The sequence below is a fragment of the Hemibagrus wyckioides genome, linkage group LG24 (assembly GCF_019097595.1).
Source record: "Hemibagrus wyckioides isolate EC202008001 linkage group LG24, SWU_Hwy_1.0, whole genome shotgun sequence".
Lineage (NCBI taxonomy): Eukaryota > Metazoa > Chordata > Actinopteri > Siluriformes > Bagridae > Hemibagrus > Hemibagrus wyckioides.
In genome coordinates, this window is record NC_080733.1 from 5,304,353 (window position 1) to 5,325,100 (window position 20,748).

General features: G+C 39.2%; 2 protein-coding genes across 2 annotated transcripts; both read left to right on the forward strand.

Moving 5' to 3' along the window:
- The first annotated feature begins 2,501 nt into the window (after positions 1-2,501).
- On the forward strand, positions 2,502-14,279 carry flii (FLII actin remodeling protein). Its single transcript, XM_058378014.1, has 30 exons — positions 2,502-2,660; positions 3,393-3,503; positions 4,191-4,262; positions 4,375-4,455; positions 4,599-4,684; positions 4,808-4,969; positions 5,083-5,186; positions 5,305-5,480; positions 5,886-6,043; positions 6,223-6,307; positions 6,392-6,539; positions 6,686-6,819; positions 6,924-7,136; positions 7,259-7,438; positions 7,654-7,736; positions 7,838-7,912; positions 8,001-8,084; positions 8,172-8,343; positions 8,428-8,532; positions 8,631-8,822; positions 8,991-9,179; positions 10,057-10,196; positions 10,590-10,803; positions 10,913-11,067; positions 11,162-11,222; positions 12,115-12,243; positions 12,328-12,434; positions 12,524-12,629; positions 12,709-12,774; positions 12,887-14,279. The coding sequence occupies exons 1-30, from the start codon at positions 2,598-2,600 to the stop codon at positions 13,019-13,021; spliced, it is 3,786 nt and encodes a 1,261-aa protein (XP_058233997.1). The 5' UTR covers positions 2,502-2,597; the 3' UTR covers positions 13,022-14,279.
- Positions 14,280-15,412: 1,133 nt separating this feature from the next.
- On the forward strand, positions 15,413-18,657 carry mgmt (O-6-methylguanine-DNA methyltransferase). The gene is made up of 5 exons (XM_058377318.1): positions 15,413-15,547; positions 15,687-15,800; positions 17,425-17,564; positions 17,643-17,782; positions 17,875-18,657. Exons 1-5 carry the CDS (start codon positions 15,534-15,536, stop codon positions 17,995-17,997), a joined length of 531 nt encoding a protein of 176 aa, XP_058233301.1. The 5' UTR covers positions 15,413-15,533; the 3' UTR covers positions 17,998-18,657.
- The last annotated feature ends 2,091 nt before the right edge of the window (positions 18,658-20,748 follow it).

The following is a 20,748-nucleotide window of genomic DNA, read 5'->3' on the forward strand; positions in this document are numbered from 1 at the left end:
AAATACCTGGAGGTGTTCATTACTGATGTGATACGGAATTGATAAAACGCAATTGCAAAAAATAGAAATAAATGGTGAAAATGACAAAGATTAAGAAAGGAAGATGGAGAATCATGTGGTGCTTCTTTCTCTTCAGTGTGCTTATCAACCAGTAGCAGCTCACTTAACTTAACTAATGTTAGGAACGCTGGTAGTTTAGTTAAAGTAAATAAACATAACTGACTGAAATTGACTTACTAAATACACTTATATGGCCAAAAGTTTTGGGACCTCCCTCCAAATCATTGATTTCAGGGTTTGGGCTTGGCCCCTTAGTTCCAGTGAAAGGAACTCTTAATGCTTCAGTATACCAAGACACTTTGGACAATTTCATGCTCCCAACTTTGTGTTTGGGGATGACCCCTTCCTGTTCCAACATGACTGCACACCAGTGCACAAAGCAAGGCCCATAAAGACATGGATGAGTGAGTTTGGTGTGGAGGAACTTGACTGGCCTGCACAGAGTCCTGCCCTCAACCCGATAGAACACCTTTGGGATGAATTTGAGCGGAGACTGACTCGCTCATCCAAGGGGCTAAGCCCAACCCCTGAAAATCAACACCTACATTCAATGATTTTGAGGGGTGTCCCACTCCTGTGCACTAAACTAAAAACGATGATTTAGTTATAGATCAGATTTTTAAGATACTGTGGTCACTTAGTGGCACTGTGATAAAAAAATATCAACTGTAGATGTAGTGGTCTTAATTAAAGAAGAGATATTGTAAATGCTTGAAAATGTGACATACGTGAAGCAGTTCTGCTTCTAGTTCAAGCCAAGAAACAATTTTAATTTAAAATCCTGAATGACATGCATGATATCCATAACCACTGTGATCTTCAGTGGAATAAGGGATTAATTTTATTAATTAAATTCTGAGACCGTTTTTAATTCTAAAATAATTGTAGTTTGTGTGGTATTCTTTATATATTACCTCCCGAACAGAGTTTTTAGTCCATGACCTTGTGAATCAGTATCAGGATGTGTCCATTAACAGAGACTTCTATAAGCCACTCTGGATAAGGCTGTCTGCCGAAAGCCATAAATGTGAATGTAAACAGTGATGTGTTAAGCCATATGAAAATGTCTTTCATTAAACTGCATTGTAACTATCCTCTAACAGAAATAATGAAAATACAGCACCAACCACTGACTTAACGCCACAATAACTGAACTCAACTACACAAATACACTAAAGGTTTTACACCTATACTATCACATACACACACCGATCAGGTATAACATTATGACCACCTACCTAATATTGTGTTGATCCCCCTTTTGCTGCTAAAACAGCCCTGACCCATCATGCACTGTGTATTCTGACACCTTTCTATCAGAACCAGCATTAACTTCTTCAGCAGTTTGAGCAACAGTACCTCGTCTGTTAGATCAGATCACACAGGCCAGCCTTCGCTCCCTACGTGCGTCAGTGAGCCTTGGCCGCCCATGATCCTGTCGCTGGTTCACCACTGTTCCTTCCATGGACCACTTTTGATAGATACTGACCACTGCAGACTGGGAACACCCCACAAGTCTATGCTTCTCCATTTTTCCTGCTTCTAACACATCAACTTTGAGGACAAAGTGTTCACTTGTTGTCTAATATATCCCACCCACTAACAGGTGCCATGATGAGGAGATCATCAGTGTCATTCACGTCACCTCTCACTGCTTATAATGTTATGCTTGATCGGTGTATGTGCTTGTTGAACATCCCATTCCAGATTTAGTCCACTTTGCTGTTATAGTAATCTCTGCTCTTCTGAAAGGCTTTCTACAAGATTTTGGGGCATGGCTGTAGGGCAAAAGAAATAGGTCAGGCACTGATGTTTACCAAGGATACCTGGGGTGCAGTCGGAGTTCTAGTTCATCCTGAAGATGAGGTGTAGGTTCTTCTACTCATTTACATATATATATATATATATATATATATATATATATATATATATATATATATATATATATATATATATATATATATATAGTTTAAGTGTTTCAGGAAGAGGTAGGTCTTCATCTGTCATTTGAAGACAGTCAGTGACTCGGCTGTTCAGACATCTAGGTGAAGTTCATTCCACCATCTTGGTCCACCACCAAGAGTCTAGATTTATAGCTACCTCTTACCCTGAGAGATGGTGGGACCAATCGAGCAGTGCTAGTGGATCCGAAGGAGTGAGGTACAGTGCGAAGAGCAATAAGAGCTACTCCAGCCTTCTAAAAGCATGTCTTCGTGGAGTTTGCTTTGTGCACAAGGGCATTGTCATGCTGGAACAGGTCTGGGCCTTTAGTTATAGTGATGGGAAATTTTACACTACAGCAGCAGCTTGAGGAAAAGCCACATACGAGTGTCACAGTTATTGTGAGTGTCCACATACTTTTGGCAATGTAGTGCATTACTGAATGTGGGTTTAGGGTTTGCTTTTCCTTTAAGGTTGAGTAAACTTGTGGACTCAGAGAGAGGGAGGGTGGGGCGACGGCGACACACACACACACACACACACTCCATCTACCCAGAAATAGACACACAGACTGACTGCTGCATCCTGAATTAGAAATGGCTGCCACCGGAGTTCTCCCCTTTATCAGGGGGGTAGACTTAAGTGGGAATGATTTTAAGGTAAGTAACTATTTCACTGTATTGTCATTTTAACAAACACTCCTCTCTAACGCTGGCTGTCAGAACAGAATAAACCTGACCGCTGTATTTTGCTCTATGTCAGCCATGAGGAACAATTCACTGGGCGTTAGCTCGCTAAAGCGTAGCAACTTGTCAATATGACAGTTTGTGCTATGTAAAGTTAACTACTCGTAAAAAAAATAGATATTAACCTGGGCTGTTATTCGGGTATGTTTACTGTTTTCTTTGGGTATGGTTTAATCAGTGAATTAACCCTGTATTTCGTTTAAAATTGACATTTTGTTGCGTAGCCGGATAGCTGACGTTAGCTAGCTAGGAAGCTAAGTTGGTTAGCATGTCAGCTATGCCAGCTGTTTATTTCATTTATAACGTGGACGCTTCTTTACAGACATCACTCACACCATAGTATATAGACAATAAACTTGTTATTATTCTTGACCAGGTAAAATCTAGCTAGCTGAATGTGTTTATAGTTATTAGAGTAAATTCTTTCCTGAGAATGACTTGTTGAGGTTTTGCCTTTCCTGTGTATTAAAATATCAGGACTTTACTATACTAAAGGCTTACTGGTTATCTGAAATGGTGTCTCGTTTAGTAGACACTGATAAATTGTATATAAACAGGAAGTGTACATTGTAAACTCTATATTTTTGTGCCTGATTAGTGATGTCTGTGACTGATGTATCTGTATGTTTTGTGCTATTTCTACAGGGAGGCTACTTTCCTGAACATGTTAAATCTATGACCAGTTTGCGATGGCTGAAACTCAACAGAACTGGGATCTGTTATCTTCCAGAAGAACTTTCCTCTCTCCAGAAACTGGTGAGAGTTTCTTAACGTTATACAGTCGGATGCGAAAGTTTGTGAATTATGGACAAGCAACCGGTTTTGTTGATTTTTATCAGCATGACAAAGTTAACACACCCATTATTTTTTTTCATTGCTGAAAGTAAATTGAAAAATGAACTGAAAGTAAACATAACCTTAATGCAACTACAACCTAAACTGGCAGACCCAGCAAAGTGTTTCAGAGGACCAAAAAACTGATCATAGTTCAACGACTTTAACATAATCAAACTTGACTTCTGTATCTTTTGGGGCAACTTATCCAATCACTTGAATTGATGACAATAATTGAACTAAATGCACCTTGTTAGACCAGAGGTTAACTACAGGGCTAGCCAAGCTTTACTGGAATTTCATAGATATTTTATTTTATTTGCCTTGTCTGATCTGATTAGTGAATATATGACAAAAACAGTAAGGAAGGAAGGAAAATAAAAACAGACATCTTTTCCATGCCACTAATCAAAAGTGTTCATGTGAAGCACTACTATGAAACAAAAACTGTATTTGCCATGAATGAAAGATTTTTATAAACATTTTTATAAACATTTAGACAGATTATATCTGCATATACCTGATTTAGAGTATTGATTGCTTTTGCAAACTTTTACACATGCACATACCAATTGAATGTTTCTTTCTTCTCTGATATTTCAAAATCAGGAGCATTTGTCAGTGAGCCACAACAGTCTAACAACGCTACATGGAGAGCTCTCGAGCCTTCCGAACCTAAGGGTAACTCACTTTATAATCATTATAATGTTATTTCATTTACAGAACAAATCTTATGACTGCATCTGTGACTATGTAATTTGTCACTTATATATGTATTTATTTTATTTTTCAGGCAGTAGTTGCCAGGGCAAACAACCTCAAGAACTCAGGAGTTCCAGATGATATTTTTAATCTGGAAGACCTCTCAGTACTGGTATGTTGAAGGGGTTTTTGTATATGCACTGATTTTTCTTTTCATTATTAACCCAGATCAGGCTCATTAAACAATGAGTAATGATGAGTAATCTTCTTACCATACCATCATGAGCTCACAAATTCATACTGACCATTTTGCAGGACCTGAGCTTCAATCAACTGACTGAAATTCCAAGGGATCTGGAGAGATCTAGAAACATGCTGGTCCTTAACCTCAGCCATAACAGGTAGAGCTGTGTACTGATGTGTTTGTTTGTTTGTGGCTGTGACATTCTGATAACACTTTAACTAATATGCTGTACCTGGATCTGAATTAGTCTTACCTTCTTTCCTCATTCTTGCTTTTTCAGCATTGACAACATACCAAATCAGCTGTTCATTAACCTAACTGATCTACTCTATCTGGATCTGAGTGACAATAAGTTGGACAGCCTTCCCCCTCAGATGAGGCGTCTGGTTCATCTTCAGACGCTCATTCTCAACAATAATCCGCTTATGCACGCACAGTTAAGGTGAGGCTGTGTTGCAGTGTGAGAGAGAGAGATATATAGACCTCATTGTTTTTCTCAGCTGCTGATAAGGTTCCTGCGAATATTTACTTTGGGTTTGTTTCATGTTTTAACAGACAACTTCCAGCAATGGTAGCCCTTCAGACTCTTCATTTAAGAAATACTCAACGCACTCAAAGTAACATGCCAACCAGTCTTGAAGGCCTCACTCATTTAGCAGGTAATAAAAGTAAAGCCAGTGTTACTAACACTGTGTAATGACAATAAATAGGCTTTTATATGTGAATTAAAAAATAGAGGTAGATTTGTTTGGAATTTAACAATCATTTTATTCACAGATGTGGATCTGTCCTGCAACGATCTGACCCGGGTGCCGGAATGCCTATACTCCTTGGCCAGTTTAAAGCGAATTAATCTGAGTAGTAATCAGATCTCAGAGCTGTCACTGTGTATAGATCAGTGGACCCAGTTAGAGACTCTGAACCTGTCCAGGAACCAGCTCGCATCGTTGCCCGTGAGTACTTTCATGCTGGTTTTTGTTTCAAATATCGGATATGTCTAGCTATCTGTCAGTTTGGCGTCCATGTCTACATGGACCACAATACAGGTTGAGAGTGAGGACATAATCATGAGCGGCAAAGCAACCTGCAGAGCAGTATTGTCTCATCTTATCCACAAAAGTTCCTTCCTAATAAGCAAAATCTATATCTGATCCAAGTTTACAGCACCAGTCATTTAAGACCAGGTCCATATGATTAAAACCTGAAATCATTGTATCCTGCTTTGTTGAAATGGATGATTTCTAGCCACATTTGCCTTCTCTAAATAAAGTAACCCCTACAGTCATGCAAACACCTCATTCAGTTGTGTCATATTTTGGAGATGAGAATACTGATCCTTACCAACTATCTTTTTGCAGTCTGCAATTTGCAAGCTATCCAAATTGAAGAAGCTGTATTTGAACACAAACAAGCTTGATTTTGATGGAGTGCCATCTGGTGTTGGGAAGCTGTCCAACCTGGTGGAGTTCATGGCAGCCAATAATAATCTGGAGCTTATTCCAGAGGGGCTCTGCAGGTAGGAAGTCATTTACTAATAAAGGGGTTTGTGGGATTTTTTTTCCCCTGTAAATTCCCATTACTAACAGTGTGGACATGAATTTTTACTAAACCTTTGCATTGTACTTTATTTTTGATTTGTAATTTCAAAGTGTATTAATCTATATATATGTTTTTCTATCTGCATATGTATTTCAGGTGCTCAAAACTAAAGAAACTGGTTTTGAACAAGAACAGGCTTGTGACATTACCTGAGGCTATCCATTTCCTCACGGATTTAGATGTAAGTTTTAAAAATGTTTTTAACAATGACGCGGCTAAATACATTTCATTTCATTTCAGTACTCATGTTAATATTTTAACGTAGGTTCTGGACGTTCGTGAAAATCCAAACCTTGTTATGCCACCCAAACCCGTGGACAGGGGAGCCGAATGGTACAACATAGACTTCTCTTTGCAGAACCAGTTGCGATTGGCTGGTGCATCACCAGCTACTGTGGCTGCAGCTGGTGGAGGTACAGTACAACGCCTGTTGTTTTGTTTTGTTCTAGTGAAATTCACATATAAAGTTACAGGAATGATGTCTATAAAATTATATTTTATTTTATATTTAAGTCCACATAAGTGTTACAGTGCATTTTTGAATATAATCCTTATATAGGAAATAGTCCAAGAGATCCAATGGCCAGAAAGATGAGGTTAAGGCGTCGTAAGGATTCCACACAGGATGACCAAGCGAAACAGGTGCTGAAAGGCATGTCTGATGTAGCCCAGGAGAAGAATAAATCTATTCAGGTGAGACAATATGTGTGGTTTGAGTTTGTGGTTGAGTTGCTTCAAAAAAATGAAATGTAGATGTTGTACTACACAAGAGCCATAATTCTGTCCTGTATCATCAGGAGAACGGTGATCTGAAATACTCTGACCTGAAGTCCAAACGCTGGGATAAGAACCTCGAGAAGCCTCCACTTGACTATTCAGAGATCTTTATGGAAGATGCGGGTCAGGTTCCTGGAGTCTCTGTGTGGCAAATAGAGAACTTCTTGCCTGTTCAGGTGGATGAAGCTTTCCATGGAAAGTTCTATGAGGCAGACTGTTACATTATTCTGAAGGTAAAATTCATTTCCATTTTGTTTTTTTGTTTTTGGCTCATGTGTCTGAATTTTCGTAATTATTTTATTCTTTGCCTTTTATACAGTCGGCTTGTTTTTAATATTTTCATCCCTATTTTCAGACTCTGTTAGATGAGAACGGAGCTTTAACTTGGCAGATCTATTACTGGATTGGTCAGGAAGCCACCTTGGATAAGAAAGCAGGCTCTGCAATCCATGCTGTTAATCTTCGCAATTACTTGGGCGCCGAGTGTAGAACCATCCGAGAGGAAATGGGAGACGAAAGTGAAGAATTTACTGCGGTTAGTAGAACATGTGCATTTCATTTATTTTTGTAATGTCTTGAGATGAACGTCATCAAAATAGCTAGAGGTGTGAGTTGTAACTGGGTTCCTGTGGGACCTGCTATAAAAAAAAAAAAGCTGTGAAAGAAAGTATCAAGGTCACAGTTTGATGAGTTTTGTAGCTTCTGTTTAAACTATATCTCCTTTATAATCTCTGCTCTTTATTCCTTTAGGTTTTTGACTCTGAAATTTCCTACATAGAAGGAGGAAGTGCCAGTGGATTCTACACGGTGGAGGATACACAATACTCAACAAGGTATTAAACACAACTGGAAAAAAGTAACCACTATAGCTTGCTTCTGTTACAGATACAGATATATTTATGTTTCTTTCTTCTTTTTTTCCCCTGTTGGACAGACTTTATCGTGTATATGGGAAGAAGAACATCAAACTGGAGTCTGTGCCTCTAAAGGCAGCCTCTCTTGATCCTCGGTAAGTTCCAAGATATCTCATAGTATGCAAAGATGCATACAACGTTTGGTAATCTCAAAAGCATTAAAACAGCGCTCCCTTTTATAAGGTTTGTTTTCTTGCTGGATGCTGGCCTTGAAATATTTGTGTGGCGAGGATCCAATGCCACCCTCAGCGGCACTACCAAAGCCAGGTATGTAGAGATTTTTTAGGTGTGGACTGCTAAGACTTTTCCTGTTGATTTAACTCTAACCTGATGTTCTCTCGTTGGGATCTAAAGATTATTTGCAGAGAAGATAAACAAGAATGAAAGGAAGGGCAAATCAGAGATCACTTCATTGATGCAGAATCAGGAACCTCCTGAGTTTTGGGAAATTCTCGGTGGACAACCGGAAGAAATCAAGAAACATGTTCCAGATGACTTTTCTCCAGTTCGACCTAAACTCTACAAGGTAGATATCTGTTTTTCTCTCCTTACGTTAGATTGATAACGCAGTGAAACGAGAGCATGTGGAAACTGATGTTTTTTGTTCTAGGTTGGTCTGGGTTTGGGTTATCTTGAACTCCCTCAAATCAACTACAAGCTTTCAGTTGAGCATAAGAACAAACTCAAACTTGATGTGCTTCCAGAACTCAGACTGGTATGTGATGTAGTTAATGCCACGTATTGCACAACAATTTTTTTCACGCTTTTTTGTGAATGCACTAATCCGAACTGATGTCCGAACTGATGTTGCAGCTCCAAAGCCTTCTCGACACTAAAGGTGTATATATACTGGATTGTTGGTCTGAAGTGTTCATTTGGATTGGACGCAAGTCGCCTCGACTCGTTAGGGCCGCTGCACTGAAATTAGGCCAGGAGCTGTGCAGCATGCTCCATCGACCAAAACACGCCGTGGTCATCCGCAACCTGGAGGGTACCGAGTGCCAGGTTAGACACACTTTGAAATGCAGACACTCACTTTATCCGAAGCCTCTAGTTAAATTCTTTTAACCGTCTTTTAAGGTTGCTCCTTTTCCAGTGCTTTCTATCCATCTGACATGACTATTGTGTGTAACATAGGTAAAAATGTTTTTCCCTGTCTGTTTTTCTTACTAGGTCTTCAAATCCAAGTTTAAGAACTGGGACGACGTGTTGAAGGTAGACTACACCAGGAATGCAGAGAGCGTTAAGCAGAGCGATGGCCTGTCTGGAAAGGTGAAGAAGGATGCTGAGCAAAAGAACCAGATGAAGGCTGACCTGACTGCACTCTTCCTGCCCAGGCAGCCACCTATGCCCCTATCTGAGGTGAGGTTTCTATGCAATATGTAATTCATTTTATCAAGTAAGCTTTGATTTTGAATTGTCTCCCATACACAGGCTTTTGCATGCACTTGTCATGTTTAAAATTATGTTTGAACAATCCCCGGAGTGGCCCAACAGGAAAACTAACCTATCATCCAAAGTTCAAATCCCGATGGTGCCACAACCATCCGTGGCCAGGAGTCCTAATGAGGACAGCTAGTCATGCTCTCTGGGTGGGAGGGGGATAATGTCTCCGTTTCCTGTTAATCAGAACATTGTAAGCTATATGTGGAAGAAGACAGATTAGTGTCCGGTTGCCATGTGATGGAATTTGAAAATATGAGTTTGGCTGGCTTTGTGTGTCTCTGAGGGAGCATGTTAGCCCTCATTCTGTATTATCATACTGAACAGCTGGCTAATAGGCGGGAACTGGCCAGGAATTGGCTAAACTGGAGAGAAAATGGGGAAAATAAATAAATTATTTACTCTTATAACCATACAAACAGTTTAAATGTCAAATTATGCCTAAGACAGAGATCATTTTTTGGAGTAAAATACTAATTCATGATGCACATCACTACTCAACATCAAGCAGTAAAATAGCTTCAGGGATGTGATGAGATGATTAGATTGTCATCTTAACATTATGTATTTTGTACTTTATCAGGATTGATTATATTGATTACGGTATACTAGGATTTTTCCAACAAATTGGCTTTGTTTTATACTTGTTTAGTCTGTCTTTACACAGTTAACATAATTAAGAATTGTTAAATATGCAGATTTATTTGTCTGATCATGTTTTAATTTATGCTGGTTTAATAGATGTGATATTGTTTTTAATGTCTTCCCTGTGACTTCTTCTTTAATCATTATACAGGCTGAACAGATGATGGAAGAATGGAATGAGGACCTGGATGGTATGGAGGGATTCGTTTTGGAAGGTAAAAAGTTTGCCCGGCTGCCAGAAGAGGAGTTTGGTCACTTCTACACACAAGACTGCTATGTGTTTCTCTGCAGGTAAGTGGCACTTGGATGGCTGATCATATGGAAAAGGGATTGCCTCTCATTTTCAGTTCTCTTAGTTGAATCTATTGTTAATCACTTTAGCTCCAGTTACCTAGACTCTATAAGAAATCCCATATTCCTATTAGTTTGTTTGTTGTGAGGCGACAGTATATTACCGTACTGCTATTGTGCATGCATTTCTTGCAAGCACATGAAATGTTTTCCAGAAATATATGGACAGGTTGAAATACTGAAATAGTTCAGTTATTCAAAATGTCAACCATTGTGGTAGCTTTCAGCCAAGGCAGACTTTGCTGAGTTTGTGTGTATGGAAGCAATGTGAACTACATTTCTTTCATTTATTTAAAAATGCAGACTGACATTCATTTGTGTGTTGCTTTGCAGATACTGGGTGCCGGTTGAGTACGAGGAGGACAAAGATAAAGAAAAAGGAAAGGGTGAAGAAGGAGATGGAGAAGATGAGGACAAGCAACCTGAAGAAGACTTCCAGTGTGTGGTTTACTTCTGGCAAGGTCGTGAGGCTTCCAACATGGGCTGGCTTACCTTCACATTCAGTTTGCAGAAGAAGTTTGAGAGCCTTTTCCCTGGCAAACTGGAGGTACAATTTAATTTAATTTAAATGAATGATTAATCAATTTAATTTGTTTGTGTCTGTTGGATAAAAAGTGGTCCAGAATGCTAGAATTTTCATGGTGTACCTCCTCCAGGTTGTGCGGATGACCCAGCAGCAGGAGAACCTCAAGTTCTTGTCACACTTCAAGAGGAAGTTTATTGTCCACAAAGGAAAGAGAAAGCTTAAGGTGGACAATGTGCAGCCCAGTCTGTACCATATCCGGACAAATGGCAGTGCACTCTGTACCAGGTTGTCATTCTATATAATACACATGTCAAAATCTTTTAATAGTTGTTTAATATTATAAGACTAACATGCTGATTTCTCCTCTTTTTTTCCATAGAACTATCCAGATTTCAACCGACTCCAGTAACCTTAACTCTGAGTTCTGCTTCATACTGAAGGTAATGTTCTGTGTATTTGTACTAAATGGCATGTTGCTAGCATGTCTGGGTTTATGATTTTTTTTTTTCTCTCACGTTACCTGTTTCTAAAGTGATGCTTTTTTAAAACATCTTGAACAGTAGTCAGATGAAACCTCATTAAAATTCCCTCAGCTGAAACACTGTTTGAGAAGATGCAGGAAGTCCTTCGTTAGTATCCTTTGTTTATAAACATATCTGCGTCAGAGATGGAGTTGGATGTATGATGCAGCCCAGATAGGTCATAACGACTTAATTTGGATGAAAATTTACACAAGCAAGTCGCAAGTCAGTAGAAAACAAGAGAGTGGGACTCCGGGATTCCTCAGAACTACTGCACTGTTTGTGTGCAAATTGATGGTATCATGTGATCAGTCTATGTGCTACCGAAAAAGGCCTATCGAATGCGAGTGGAAGAAATTGTACTGGTTTGACCGTATGCAAAATTTTGACAGGTTGTTCAGTAAAAGCTCAGAGTGAGTTCTTCCATATCAACCTTCTCAAATCATGTCTTCAAGGAGCTCTCTTTGTGCACAGGGACATTGTCATGATGGAACAAGTTTGAGACTTTTAGTTCCAGTGAAGTGAAATAGTAATGCCACAGTACACAAACACATTCTATATAATTGTTTGCTTCAGTCTTTGTGGTAACAGTTTGGGGAAAAAACAAATATTATGTGTGATGCTCAGGTGTCCAAAGGGCAAAGCTTTCTGTCCCTATGTTTATTATTAAGCCTTTGTACATTGTACATTTGTAAATTAACTGTAACAATCAAAATAATATACTATTTAAAAGACATGAACCTTTGTGTGGCTCTGATAGTTATGCCTGTGACACAAACTGTAGTTGATTGTTTTCCACTCTTCTTTGTAGGTGCCATTTGAGAGTACGGACAACCAGGGTATCGTGTATACCTGGGTTGGCAGAGCAGCAGACCCAGACGAGGCTAAGCTGGCAGAGGATATCATGAACTCCATGTTTGATGATACCTACAGCAAGCAGGTACACATGAGGGGCGTTTATTAGTATTGAGTTTAGAGAAAATATTTTGCATTCATTACAGAACAAGATTATTGCTTTTTACAGGTAATAAATGAGGGAGAGGAACCAGAAAACTTCTTCTGGGTTGGCATCGGCTCACAGAAACCGTACGATGAAGATGCAGAATACATGAAATATGCCAGACTTTTTAGGTTAGTAATTTAAATACATTTCTATTTCAGACATTTTACTATTGCTTGTTTGGTCATATGTTATCTCTGTCTATGCCGTTAACCTGCAGGTGCTCCAACGAGAAAGGCTACTTTTCTATATCAGAGAAATGCTCTGACTTCTGTCAGGATGATTTGGCTGATGATGACATCATGCTCCTGGACAATGGAAAAGAAGTATGTGCTTACTTATATGTAAACTTTTGGACAAAGGCTCAGTGGAAGTTGTGCCTGATGGCTTGTGTGTGTTTTACAGGTGTACATGTGGGTTGGCACCCAGACAAGCCAAGTGGAGATCAAACTGAGTCTAAAGGCTTGTCAGGTAAGACTCTCAGTTTATCTACCTTAAGCGTGTCCTTCAGGATGATTCATTACAACTTCAGTCACCTTATTTTTATTTTTATTCTCCGTCTCATCTTTGTTTCGATCTTCAGGTCTATATTCAGCACATGAGGTCCAAGGATGCAGAGCACCCGAGGAAGCTGCGCCTGGTGCGCAAAGGCAACGAACCTCACTGCTTTACACGCTGTTTCCATGCCTGGAGCGCCTTCAGGACAGTGCCCGCATAAAATATTCACACGCAACACAGCTGTTAAGTACAATAGAGCATTACTCTAATACTCTGCAACTATAAAACACCCACAAGAACTCGTCTCATTCTTTTAGTGCTTTGCAATTATAGTTTTTGAAAAGCGCGTACAACTATGACGTTTACCTTCTTGAACGGTTCTTAAAGTTTCTATTTATATGAGAGAGAGGTTGTGATGAAGACGTCTAGGTAAGAGTTACCTCCTGAGACGATTGACAGGTTTTTGAGGGATTATGAAACGCGTTAAAACATCTGCGCAATCAATACTACAGAGCAGAGTCACTGGGTTTACGTTCTATTTATGGTGTTGATGAATTGAACTAAAACGTTAATCAGCTTGATTGAGCGCTGAATTTAGTTGCCAGCGTGTTTGCTAATCTATGCCTATTTAGCTTAACCGTGTCAAAAATAAAAAGTTCTTTTGTTGATTTTAACAATGTAGATACCAAAAGGAATTTGCACACTTTCACACCTTCACATTTATTTTGGTTTGAACGCTTTATATATCAGTCGTCTGAATAATGCATTTCTTATCGTATTCTGCAAAACTTGGCAAAAGTATGTTTACGGGCCTAGGTTTTGTCACATAAAGCACAAGCTGCGCTTTGTCTCGCATAAAAATACATATTCTTCAAAACTAGCTGGCACCAGCTAGACGGCCTACTTTGTGTTTTTATGCATGAAGGTGCTGTCTTTATCATCTGCTGCTTTAGGATTCACTATAGGGATAGTGAGCGGCATTGCCGAGATTACGGACTTTACAGGTAATTTTTTTTTTGGTGAGAAATTCATCTGTGGTTTATCAGGACTAGTATTTTTGTTTTCTTGCTACTTTATGCCCTTGAGCTACCCTACATGCATACTATTAAAAAGAAAAAGATATATATGTAATAAGGGTACATAATGGCAGTAAGTGGTAGAATATAATGCCTTAGCAGTAAGGGTCCTTTTTATGGATCACTTGAATTCTTTCAATTGAATATGTTCCATTCAGACAGGGAAATGCATTTAACCAAGGATAAACAGTTGATTGTATTTAATCATGTTTCCGAGGGATTTTGAGAGGCAATTCGATATTTAAGAATGTCTGCTTACTTTTTCAACATCACTGTGTATTTTTTTGTGTACTGTATGTGTGTGTATTTGCATTACTTGTATCTGTACAAATATTTTCTGCCTTCGGCACCACCTGCAGATGCTATATTTATGTATTTTGTATTAAACGTTTCAGCACAGTTCTCTAAAGTGTCATTGTCAAGTGTCGAAAGCTTCCTGTTTTTGTGTACTCAACAATTTACAGTGTTTCAGTTCCTAGGAGGCAGCATGACCATGCTCTTGTTAAAGGATGTAGAAGTAAAAGTAATACCTAAAATCTAGTGAGTGTAATTTTGCATTTTTCCTTCCAATTTCAAATGACGCTTAGGACAAAGTGAAAGTAGAGCTAGTTAGTCTATACAAGAAAGCATAAAAGTAACTGTTTCAAAATATTTATTTGTATTTCAGTCTTGTTTTAAGTTCATGAAACAGAATACATGTGCAAAGGTTTACGGACACCTGAACATCGCACTCACTAATGGTTCTTTCACAAAGAGCTGGGACTAAGCCCCACTGAACACCAAAGCACAGAGCGCCATGAAGGCATGGTTGGAGAAGGTTGGAATGGAAGAACTGGAGTGTCCTACACTGAGCCCTGACTGTGACTCAACCCCACTGGGATAAACTGGAACACTGACTGAACCCCAGTGTCCTGCACTGAGCCCTGACTGACTCAACCTCACTGGGATAAACTGGAACACCCACTGAACCCCAGACCTCTTCACTCTTACAACATCAGCGTCTGATCTCACTAATGCTCTTGTAGCTGAATGATCACTAATCCCCACAGCCACACTCCAACATCTAGTAGTGGAGGAGTGAAGACTGGCCCATGTGAACCGATCCAACAGACGAGCTACTGTTGCACAAATTGGTGAAGAGGTTTATGCTGATTCTGATATAAAGGTGTCAGAATACACCGTGCATCACAGTTTATTGTGCCGCATAGCCACAGACCAGTTAGGGTGCTCAGGTGGTCATAATGTTATGCCTGGTCGGTGTATAGTGATTGTATCTTCTCAATAGGGAGAAAGTATTTTCATGCAGTAGTTTTGAAAACATCCAACATTTCTCATATAAGAATTTATTTTAAGTAGAATATATTTTTACCCAATAGTATCATGATGCACACCATGGAAGGTTAGGGAAAACGAAAACTATTTATCTTTCTATTTTTTCTTTCTTTTTTAAAACAGCATTGGAAGAAATTAAAGTCCGTTCTGGACAGCTGTCCAATCATCACGAAGAGTCTTGTTGTTGATTGGCTGGGCTTCATGTCAATCATCATTTACTGCGTTTCAACCCAGGAAGAGAAGTGATGAGCATTACATGCGAAAGTTGAGGCATGCAACATCATTATTGCTCGATTCATAGCGTTTCTGTAATTCATACCTAAAATGGAGAAACAGGGGTATGTACTACGCCCAAGCTGGGATAGAAGAAGGGGCAGGAATATTGTATTGGTTGTTTGTAGTAACAAAAGTTCTGTCGAGCAATTAATATATATGTTAGCCTTCGTTACAATGTTAATTGGTGTGTGTGTGTGTTAGAAACGCGTGTGTGTTGCAGTGTGTGTCTCTGGAGTCGCCGGTGGGAAAGCTTCTCCTGAGCGGCTGTGAGAAAGGAATACACACCATCACTATTACTATGGAAACAGAACAGCGGTACTACACACCTTTACTATTGCTATATGGAGACAACACACACTATCACCATGGAAACATCGCGTGCCTTAGACACTACACCATCACAGTAGATCTTGAAGAATCAGAATAACTTTGCAATATTTCATAAGTCGGTAAAATATCAGATCTTGCAGGCTCTGATGATGGAAATGGTGAACCTATAAGATGTTGGCTGTGATTTCGGAAAACTCTCCCTTCTGAATAGGATCAGAGATACACTATATTACCAAAGGTTTTGGGATACCCCTACAAATCACTGATTTTGGACAATTTCATTCTCCCAACTTAGTGGGAACAGTTTGGGGATGACCCCTTCCTGTTCCAACATGACTGCTCAACAGTGCACAAAGCATGGTCCATAAAGACATGGATGAGTGAGTTTGGTGTGGAGGAACTTGACTGTCCTGACCTCAACCTGATAGAACACCTTTGGGATGAATTAGAGCGGAGACTGTGAGTCAGACCTTCTTGTCCAACATCAGTGCCTGACCTGACAAATGTGCTTCTAGAGGAATGGTCAAAAATTCCCATAAACCCACTCCTAAACCTTGCGGAAAGTCTGTTATAGCTGTTATAGCTGCAAAGGGCGGAACAACTCCATATTAAATTCATGCTCATGTAAAGGCAGACGTCCCAGTTTTGGCCTAGCTCACAGTCTCCGCTCTAATTCATCCCAAAGGTGTTCTATCAGGTTGAAGACAAAACTTGCACCAAACTCTCTCATCCATGTCTTTATGGAGCTTGCTTTGTGCACTGGTGTACAGTCATGTTTGAACAGGAAGGGGTCATCCCCAAACTGTTCCCACAAAGTTGGGGGCATGAAATTGTCCGAAATGTCTTGGTATGCTGAAGCATTAAGAGTTCTTTTAACTGGAACTAAGGGGCCAAGCCCCTGAATTCAATGATCTGGAGGGGTGTCCCAAAACTTTTGGCAATATAGTGTACATTACAGTCTAGGATTGCATTTTGAGAAGTTTTAGAGCAGTTTGCTGTGATTGCATAAATTGATTTAAAAAAAAAGCTAATTAAAAAAATAACCAAAGACAGAGGTCAGGTATTTCTGCGGAAGAAACCGAGCACTCTACAGAAGTGGAGTTGATCATTCTATGGCAGTCCATAGTTCAGTGACTCCTCCTTTCTAAACATGAACCATGGACTCTCAGCTTCTCCTCCACTGGGGTTATATCCAATCACAGAGACTAGCTACAGGTCGAGATTTTCAGAGGTTTACTTTCTTTGGTCTGATTATCTGACAACATGGCTTGATAATAAAAAAAATCAAAGACAATCAAGATAGAGAAGTAAGCGTTTATTCTCTGGTTCAATTTCAATACAGTTTCATCTGTTCCATGCAGTTAATAATGTCAAGCACCACTACAACAAACGTCTAACTGTATTATTTATGGCTATGAACTGAATGTTAATGCTAAAGCACACTACCTGTTTTGAATATTGAACATGCATGACTTCATAACTTGATTTTGAATTACAACAAAGTACGTGCTTTGGAACTGGGAAGGTTAATTTCAGAAGAGGACTGATGTTCTGATGCTTTTTCAAGTATTATGTAAATACTATATGTATTGTGTGTGTGTGTGTATAGGTCTGGCCTCATTTCAGACCAGACAAAAGTGAACTCTGAGCTCCAGCAGTGTGTTGTATGGCTCCAGAATTACTTTCGTTCTGCAGAGTCAGTGAGCTCTCTTCCTTTTCCTGCCTTACATCACCCAATGTTGGAGGGAGGTATGTGTGCCACATACACACACACTATCACTGTTACATTGGGTTAGGTTTTTATAAACCTCTGTCTCCTTTTGTCAGACTCCTTCACTGCAAATGTGCTGAGGATATTGCAGTCAAGAGTACAAGTGGGACAAACTGTCTCCTACAAAGAGCTCAGTGAGATGGCCGGAAACCCGAAGGCTGTTCGAGCAGTGGGCAGCGTTATGAGAAGAAATCCGGTTGGTTCATTTTGATGCATTTATTTCTCCCGTGAGTACAAATGGGAAATGTGTCCGCTGACTTTCTCTGGCTTGTGTCTGCATCTCCTCAGGTTCCTCTGATTGTGCCCTGTCATCGTGTGCTGTGTAGCTCGGGTCAGAGTGGCAGATATATGGGAGGCAAAGGAGATAATATTAAGCTGTGGCTGCTCTCTCATGAAAGGAAGAAGGGTTAGACCTAGCTGCTCAATTATTCACTGTTCTCACTGTTTAACAGTGTTTTGTGTATGTTCTGCTTCAGCAATCAAATCTAAAGCAAATGTTTATTCACCTTATCAGTGCATGCTTGTGTGTTATAGTTAGAGTTGACGTTACAGTTACTGCACACGGTTGCATTGGTTTATTGACCAAACAGATGGTAGTAATATCCTATCCCTTCATCTGGCAGGTCTCTGAGTCACAGACATTAGAGAAAAAGGGTTAGAAAGATCTGAGGCAACACATGCTCGATTCTTAACACTGTGTTGTTACCTGTATGATCAACAGTAAGAGCTTTTCTGTTTTGTAATCGTTGTTCATGAGTCCTTTGTTTGTCCTGATCAGTTAAACTGGCCATCGTTCTTCAGAAAAATCCTCCTGCTCCTGCACATTTTTTGTTATTCCAGCATATTTGACCCCTTTCACTACAGCAGCTATAAGATGATAAGATTCATCTTTGCTGAGATCCATTTTTACATTCTTCAGTTTCTGCAAAGCTGTATGTAAACTTATAACAGCTACTGTATATTACTAATCTGTAAATAATTGCTTAGTTGATAACTACTTTTTTCAACTGTTTGCTACCCAAAGACCCACTGAAATTATTCACAAATAAAGGAACATTATTTGCAGTTCAATATGAGTAACAGTTTTCTTCCTGTTTTGTTTCTGTAGTTGTTCATATTCTGAATGAAGTTGTTCACAAGGTGGCAAAATACACTATATTGCCAAAAGTTTTGGGATGTCTGCCTTTACATGCACATGAACTTTAATGACACTTTAATGAACTTAATTTAATGAAACATTAAGAGTTCCTTTTACTGGAACTAAGGGGCCTTAAATCATAATCCCCCCTCCACCAAACTTTACTTTTGAGCTCCTGAGAGCGATCCATTCTTTCACAAATGTTTATAGAAGCGGTCTGCATGCCTAGGTGCTTGATTTTACACACCTGAGGCCATGGAAGTGATTGGAACACCTTGATTCTGATGATTTGAAGGGTTGTCCCAAACCTTTTGCCAATATAGTGTATATACAGACACCTCAACACATGTCAGATTAAATCATCCCAGTGTTAAAAAGTTAATTATATACAGTTTATGATGGGAAATAACTTACATATGTCTCACTAAGTCTCAGGATCAGGAACAACTTCATCTTTAAAATGCTTCTAAAATGTGACGAAAATTGACGACTGACAATCCAGAAAGTCATCTGCTTTCATGAAACAAGACTTTCAGACAGTGATTCTCTCTTCTGTGTCTTATAAAGAGGTTAAATATCAGCTACAGACCTGACAGCAGACCTGTTACTTAGTGACAGTGGCAGTTAAACGTGGCACTTTTCTAATATTAGTCTGCTTTTGGGGTTTTAGCTTCCAGGCTAGTTTTATAAATGACAATGGGAATGTAAAAGAGGATTTGGAGCCTTGATAATCTCTATTGCAAAGAGATAATGATTATAGATGACTGATGAATTGTGCTCGTTTCAGTCCTACACTCTGATGAGAAGTGACGAATAAAAGGGAACAGAGCAGGAAGTGTTATCTGATCTTCATGTAATCTTCAAACAAAAGATCTAGGTGTTAATCTGTGTCTGTATCTAGGATAAAACCGTGTGTGTGTGTGTTTTTCTGTTTTCGAAATTTTCTGTTTGGTTCTATTATCATGGCTTATTTAACAAATATAAGTGAACCCTAACTAAATTTAGAAATGAGCATACAACGCTTCAGAGACATAAAGAACTGTATTTGAACTTATGTTATTATTTATTTCCTGATAATTAACCTAAAAATAAAATTCTTGGTACCCACACAGCCCTGACCCATCCTGCACTGTGTATTCTGACACCTTTCTATCAGAACCAGCATTAACTTTTTCAGCAATTTGAGCAACAGTAGCTCATCTGTTGGATCGGATCAGCCTACACTCCCCACGTGCATGAATAAGCCTTGGCCGCCCATGACCCTGTCACCGGTTCACTAATGTTCCTTCCTTGAACCACTTTTTATAGATACTGACCACTGCAGAACGGGAACACCCCACAAGAACTGCAGTTTTGGAGATGCTCTGATCCAGTGGTCTAGCCATCACAATTTGGCCCTTCGTCAAACTCGCTCAAATCCTTATGCTTGCCCATTTTTCCTGCTTCTAACACATCAACTTTGAGGACAAAATGTGATCATGATGAGGAGATATTTGAAGTGTTATTCACTTCACCTGTCACTGCTCATAATGTTATGTCTGATTGGTGTACTGTATTTGCTACTGTACATCAGATTCCCCATTATCGCTTTCAAGTTGAAATCACAGCGGCTGTGTGTTTTAGCCAATATGTAAATTTAAATTTACATTTGGAAATCTCCTAACCATACTTTGGTATTGGGTTAATGTGGACTGTGGTATTAAACAGACTCTGTGTTTATGAAATCTCTGGTACCCTTTGTTGCAGATATTCGTTAACAGCAAATAATGTGAGGTAGATGCTCATAAATACCAGACGCCTTATGTGGGACAGCTTCCGCATCTCCAGAGATCATGTACCATGTTTATATACATACATACATACATATATACATACATATATATACATATACATAAGTTTTCTCAAATATTCCTATACATACATACATACATACATATATACATACATATATATACATATACATAAGTTTTCTCAAATATTCCTATACATACATACATACATTCGTTCTCATGTCTCTATAATAC

Bases quoted from the DNA above. Each gene is read 5' to 3' on its own strand.
- flii (XM_058378014.1), top strand. From the start codon at position 2,598: ATGGCTGCCACCGGAGTTCTCCCCTTTATCAGGGGGGTAGACTTAAGT. The intron at 5,481-5,885 runs GTGAGTACTTTC...ATCTTTTTGCAG, and splicing joins ACCAGCTCGCATCGTTGCCC to TCTGCAATTTGCAAGCTATC. The intron at 8,533-8,630 runs GTATGTGATGTA...CTGATGTTGCAG, and splicing joins TGCTTCCAGAACTCAGACTG to CTCCAAAGCCTTCTCGACAC.
- mgmt (XM_058377318.1), top strand. The intron at 15,801-17,424 runs GTACTACACACC...GTGTGTGTATAG, and splicing joins ACTATGGAAACAGAACAGCG to GTCTGGCCTCATTTCAGACC. The intron at 17,565-17,642 runs GTATGTGTGCCA...TCCTTTTGTCAG, and splicing joins TCACCCAATGTTGGAGGGAG to ACTCCTTCACTGCAAATGTG.